This window comes from Rutidosis leptorrhynchoides, chromosome 7, assembly GCF_046630445.1.
Source record: "Rutidosis leptorrhynchoides isolate AG116_Rl617_1_P2 chromosome 7, CSIRO_AGI_Rlap_v1, whole genome shotgun sequence".
Classification (NCBI taxonomy): Eukaryota; Viridiplantae; Streptophyta; class Magnoliopsida; order Asterales; family Asteraceae; genus Rutidosis; species Rutidosis leptorrhynchoides.
In genome coordinates this window covers 177,228,033-177,234,816 of record NC_092339.1, presented here as the reverse complement: position 1 = coordinate 177,234,816, position 6,784 = coordinate 177,228,033, and the positions used below count along the sequence as shown (strand labels likewise).

The 6,784-nt window shown below is 33.2% G+C and overlaps 1 protein-coding gene across 1 annotated transcript; it reads right to left on the bottom strand.

The window, feature by feature from the left end:
- Positions 1 to 512: 512 nt before the first annotated feature.
- LOC139859805 (secreted RxLR effector protein 161-like) lies at positions 513 to 1,011 on the bottom strand. The gene is made up of 2 exons (XM_071848578.1): positions 720 to 1,011; positions 513 to 646 (listed from the first exon to the last, which is right to left on the bottom strand). The coding sequence occupies exons 1-2, from the start codon at positions 1,009 to 1,011 to the stop codon at positions 513 to 515; spliced, it is 426 nt and encodes a 141-aa protein (XP_071704679.1).
- Between the last annotated feature and the right edge of the window lie 5,773 nt (positions 1,012 to 6,784).

The following is a 6,784-nucleotide window of genomic DNA, read 5'->3' as shown; positions in this document are numbered from 1 at the left end:
TTGAAACTATAAAATAGTATACACATCAGTTTCTCATGTGTCCCAATCCTTCAGTGAACATATCGGCAGCTAAGTCCAAAGCTCCTTGAAACGGTAAAACTTCATGCTCACATAGGTAGTTCTTTTACATCTTGTACCTGCATATACAATTTTTCAAAAGAAATATTAAGAAGAGTAACTTCAACCTAACTCAACTTGCAGGTCTAAATACATACTTTGGGATCAGAATTTTTATGTGTTTCAATCTTCAAATAGTAAGCTTACCTCATTGAATTCAGCTCCTAGCGTTGTACTAGAAGGGAATTGGGCATCTCACTTTGAAAGATCCATACAGACTTCAATCCCACTCCAATAGCTGACTTGTGCACTAAGTCTCAGGCTAATGCTTTCGTTAAGTGATCTTCCAAATTTTGTTTTGATCTAACAAAGCTTACGAAAATCACTCCATTTGAAATCAGCTCGCGAACCATATTGTGTCTAACACCTAGGTGTCTAGACTTTCCATTGTACATTTAGGTATAAGCCTTAGCCAAAGTAGCTTCACTTTCACAACAGTTGGAGATAGGAGATATTGGCTTTTGCCACAAAGGAAATTCATGTATCAAATTCCTCAACCATTCAGCTTCCTTATCAGTTGCAGCCAAAGCTACAAATTAATTCAGACTCCATGTTTGAATTTGTAATGCATGTTTGCTTCTTAGAAGCCCATGAGATAGCACCTCCTCCAAGTAGGAATATCCAACCAGTCTTAGATGAATGATCTTCGATGTTGGTGATACAACTTGCATCCGAATATCCTTCTAAAACTGAAGGGAACCAAGAATAAGTGATACCATAATCCATCATAGCCTTCAAGTACTTGAATCCTCTTACCACAGCACGCCAATGAGTAGCATTTGGATTACTAGTAAACCTACTTAGTTTTTCCACTATGAAACCAATATTTGGGCGTGTGCTACTCATAGCATACATCAAACATCCAATTACTCGAGAGTATTCAAGTTGTGACATAGATTTACCCGAATGGGGCATAAGCTTCACAGCTTAATCAACAGGAGTGTTCAAGGGAGAACATGTATCACATTTAAACCTTTTCAAAATCTTCTTAATGTAATGAGATTGAGTAATTGTGATACCTCTATCATCCCTCTTAATCCTTATGTCTAGGATTACATCTACCACTCCCATGTCCTTCATGGAAAATTTTGAAGATAAAAAGACTTTTGTTCAATCAACTTGATCTTGGTCGGTACCAAAGATCAACATGTCATCCACGTATAAGAAAATGATCACACCTTTTCCGAATTGATCAAATTTGCTGTATACACATTTTTTAGATTAGTTTAACTCAAAATCATTAGACAACACCACATCATCAAACTTTTGATGCCACTGTTTAGGAGCTTGTTTCAGCCCGTACAATGATTTAACTAGCTTGCACAACTTATGCTCTTGACCTGGCATAACAAATCCTTTTAGTTGTCTCATATACACTCCCTCTTCCAAATCACCATTCAAAAATGTTTTTTGACATCCATTTGAAGGATCACTAGATCATATGTAGCAGCGAGTGCTATCAACAATCTAATCATAGTGATACGAGCAACAGGACATATGTATCGAAATAATCAATGCCCTCATTTAGTTTAAAGCCTTGGATAACCAATCTAGCTTTAGACTTGCCAATTGTGCCATCGAATTTCATCTTCTTCTTGAAGATCCATTTGTTCCCCAGAGTCTTGCATCCAGGTGGTAAATCTATCAATACTCAAGTTTTATTCTCCAAAATAGTTCTCATCTCGTCTTTAACTGCTTCTTTCCAAAAAGCAACATCACGAGATTTCATAGCCTTATCAAAGGTTCTAGGATCATCATTTATACTATAACAGTAAGAAAATTGTGATTGAACACAATCTTTTGATCCTTCAACTAAGTAAAGCTGAAAATCAGAACCATATGACTTGGAAGTCCTAGTTCTAGTGCCTCTACGAGGTGCTAGTGACTCACTTAGAATTTCTTCCAATTATACTCTTTGAGTAGTCTCATTAGAATGAGAGATCACATCCGTTGGTCTCGGTATTGATGTAAAATGAGATTCATCAAATACGGCATCTCTTGATTCTATAACGGAAATTAATCGTAATATAATCATTAGGTTCTATCACATAAAACCTAAAAGCTTTCGAATGCTCAGCATATCCAATAAAGATGCAATCAATACCTCTTTCACCCAAAGTTTTCCTTTTGGGTTTGGTTAGTCTTATAATTGCTCGACATCCCCAAACTCGCAAATAATACAAGTTTGGTTGTTTCTTGCACCAAAGTTTGTAAGGAGTCGTAGTTCCTTTTTTGTTAGGAACTCTATTATAAATGTAGCAAGCCGTTAACATGGCTTCTCCCCAGAACCCGTCACTCAAACCAGAGCACAACATCATGGAGTTAACCATTTCATTGAGAGACCTATTTTTTCTCTCTTCTATACCATTTTGTTGTGGTGTATAAGGAGTTGTAGTTTGATGAATAAACCCTACAGACTGAAAATAGATCAGATCATAATACTCACCACCTCTATCTGTGCGCAAAGTTTTAATTAAACTATTTTGTTGTAATTCCACTTCAGTCTTATAGATTTTAAATTTGTCTAAGGCCTCATCTTTAGTATGCAAAAGATAAACATAGCAGAACCTAGACGCGTCATCTATAAACGTGACTACATACTTCTTATTTCCTAAAGAAGGTGTAGCATGAAAATTACAAAGATCACTATAAATTATGTAACAACCCAACTTTTTCCGCTAATTCATTTTTAACGCTCGTCTTTTTTTTTAAAAAATAACATCTTTCTTTATCTAAATTCGTACCTTTCGTTGACTAACGTTCTTAATATTTTCATTATTTAATTATAACATCTTCCGATTACTCTGTGTATTTAAAATAATTCGTTCGGTTAATTCACGCACCCGCTTTTAAACTTGAGGGACTAATCGTGTCAAGTGGCCAAAGTGGTGACTAGGTCAACTAGTCAACCACCTCACCTCCTCCACTCATTCACTTCATCTTCCATGAATATGTGAGTTAACTTCATCACTTTTAAAATAATTGTACTTTTGGAATCCTCTCTTCATCCTATACGTTTTGATACTAACTTCATCACTTTTGGGTAACTTCTCTAAAACTCTAGATTTCTCTAAATTTGATTTATGGACTTAAAATGGTGTTAGTTAATGTCTATGGCTCGAGTCTAACATGAATATGTGATTTATTTGCTCGATCTTGTTATTTTGCATAAACTAGCATGAACTTGAAAATGGGTGTATTTAATCTTGAGTTTTGGTTGATTAAATGTTGTTGTTATGATAAAGTTCATGTGTTAAAAGTGTTACTAGCATCATTAGCTTCGTTTTGGTATGTAGGTTAACTTGGAAAAACTTCATTAACATAAATGTTAAATTCATGATTCTTGGTTAGGGTTTGATAGATTTTAAAACGAACTTTTGATGCTTTGAATGCTATGAAATGTTGTTGATAAGTGTTTAGTTGCATTGTATGCGTAATTACCTTTGAAACGGCATATCGTATGTGTAAACTGGATTCCCGGATCATCTTATGCATTTATGATCTTTGAACATTCGGTAATGAACATTCAATGATCTTTTGATGCGGATTTAATTGTTGTAAATGCTAGTTTTGGTTGATGATATGTTCCTAGTTGTTTTCCTTACCAAAATACCTTTCCAACAATGTATGATATGCATTTTTAGCATTTACGGTTCATAAATTGTGACTTGGTGAAGTTTAGCCCGACTTAAACACTTAAAATAGCCAGGAATCAGCTCACGTGCTTTGCCGCGGCGCGGCCAGCCTTTGGCGCTTCGCGTCATATGCCTGGAAAAAGGGCAGTTCAACTTTGTGATTTCACGTTTAATTCTAACTATGCTACGCACCTCCGATTAACATGTAACTTGTTCTAACATGCTCATATATGATTATATAACTCAAAAAAATTGTCCGAGACCCGACCCGAATGTGTTGACTTTTTCATTGACTTGACATTGACCAAGTTTGACTTTTATTCAAACTTAACCAATAATTTGTTTAATCGTTATAACCTCCTTCTTGTACTTGTATCTTGCATGAAACTTGACAACGTGATTCACATGCTATATAATCGAGTCGTAACGATCCATAGGACAAATTGAACACATTTCGTCCAACCTTGTGTTGTAACCGGTAATTGATATAACTTATTTATTTAGGTCAAGGCTAAGCAACTTTCATTGTACAACATTTAATTACAAGTACTTTGGCATGTAACTACGGTGAGATCATAGTCCCACCTTTTCAACAACTTTTACTCTTTAAATTATGGGATGAGAAACATATACGTATCATACTTTTATGCTTTGAACACAAGTACGAGAACAAACATTCCACGTGCGAGTTAGAACAAAAAGGCCTCAATTCAATTATCATTAGTTACACTTGCAGGGTGTAAACGGGAACTTATGTTGTGTGGATCCATACGGGCTTGACAAGCCCTCATTCGGACGGTTCGCTACCATTTGCGGATGAAATATATTTTCGAGTATATAGTGTAGGTTCTAACTGTAGTGACCCGAACTTTTCCATGTTAATATATATTAAATGAAATTGTTATTTACATGATTAAGTATTTCCAACATGTTAAGCAATCAAACTTGTTAAGACTTGATTATTTGAAATGAGTTTCATATAGACAATTGACCACCCAAGTTGACCGGCGATTCACGAACGTTAAAACTTGTAAAAACGACATGACGATATACATATGGATATACATATAGTTAACATGATATTATTATAAGTAAGTATCTCCATAAGTATATTAACAATGAGTTATATACAAAAAAATGAGACTACTAAGTTAAGAAACTCGAAACGATATATATAACGATTATCGTTATTATAACGTCTTACTAAATAATTATGTATCATATTAAGATATTGTTACACTATAATTAACATGATAAAATAATAATTATATATATCATTAAGTATGTTAACAATGAACTACATATGTAAAACAAGACTACTAACTTAAGAATTTTGAAACGAGGCATATATGTAACGATTATCGTTGTAATGACATTTTAATGTATATATATCATATTAAGATATATTCATACATCATAATATCTTGATAATGTAATAATTTAACATCTCATTAGATATAATAAACAATGGGTTAACAACATTAAATGAGATCGTTAACTTAAAGGTTTCAAAACAACACTTACATGTAACGACTAACGATGACTTAACGACTCAGTTAAAATGTATATACATGTAGTGTATTTAGATGTATTAGTACACTTTTGAAAGACTTCAAGACACATATCAAAGTACTTCTACTTAAAAAAAATGCTTACAATTGCATTCTCATTCATTTTCATCAACAATTCTACTCGTATGCAACTGTATTCGTACTCGTACAATACCCAGCTCCTAGACGTATATACTATTCGTATATACACATAATAATTCAGCTCTTAGCAGCCCTAGATAGTCAACAAACATGTGGAACCAATAATTAGACAACTAGCATGACTTATGAGCAAGGAAACAAAAATAAGAACTCCTTTTAACCCCACTCACCTTCACCACTCACCACCTACTCCATTTCACTTCCAATTTTCTTCCCAATTCTCTCTCAAAACACATAAACTCTTCCATGAATGTCTAAGTTACTATTTTTCCAGCAAAAATCATCAGATACAAACTTTGGTTATTACCTATAATCATCATAAAAACAATTACTCAAGAACACATCAAGAACACTTCCAAGTTTACAAGTTTACTTCCAAGTTTCCTAATCCATTCCAAGCAATCATCTAAGATCAAGAAATATTTGTTATTTATAGTAGGTTATTTTTCTAAATCAATTTAATATTCATATTCAATCTTTGATTCAATTTCTATAACTATAACTATCTTAATTCGAGTAATAATCTTACTTGAACTTGTTTTTGTGTCATAATTCTATTTCAAGAACTTCCAAGCCATCAAAGATTCTTTGAAGCTCAAGTTATTTTTTCATCATTTCCAGTAGGTTTACCTACTAAAATTGAGGTAGTAATGATGTTCATAACATCATTTGATTCATATATATAAAACTACCTTATTCGAAGGTTTAAACTTGTAATCACTAGAACATAGTTTAGTTAATTCTAAACGTGTTTGCAATCAAAAGTTAATCCTTCTAAATTTACTTTTAAAATCAACTAAACACATGTTCTATATCTATATGATATGCTAACTTAATGATTTAAAACCTGAAAACACGAAAAACACCGTAAAACCGGATATACGCCGTCGTAGTAACACCGCGGGCTGTTTTGGGTTAGTTAATTAAAAACTATGATAAACTTTGATTTAAAAGTTGTTCTTCTGGGAAAATGATTTTTCTTATGAACATGAAACTATATCCAAAAATCATGGTTAAACTCAAAGTGGAAGTATGTTTTCCAAAATGGTCATCTAGACGTCGTTCTTTCGACTGAAATGACTACCTTTACAAAAATGACTTGTAACTTGTATTTTTGACTATAAACTTATACATTTTCTGTTTAGATTCATAAATTTAAGTTCAATATGAAACCATAGCAACTTGAATCACTTAAAACGGATTTAAAACGAAGAAGTTATGGGTAAAACAAGATTGGATAATTTTTCTTATTGTAGCTACGTGAAAATTGGTAACAAATCTATATTAATCATATCCTAGCTAACTCATATTGTATTATAC

Excerpts from the sequence above, each read along its gene's own strand:
- LOC139859805 (XM_071848578.1), bottom strand. The coding sequence starts at position 1,011 with ATGTCACAACTTGAATACTCTCGAGTAATTGGATGTTTGATGTATGCT. Across the intron at positions 647-719 it reads GATATTCCTACTTGGAGGAG|CTTTGGCTGCAACTGATAAG; the intron begins GTGCTATCTCAT and ends ATTAATTTGTAG.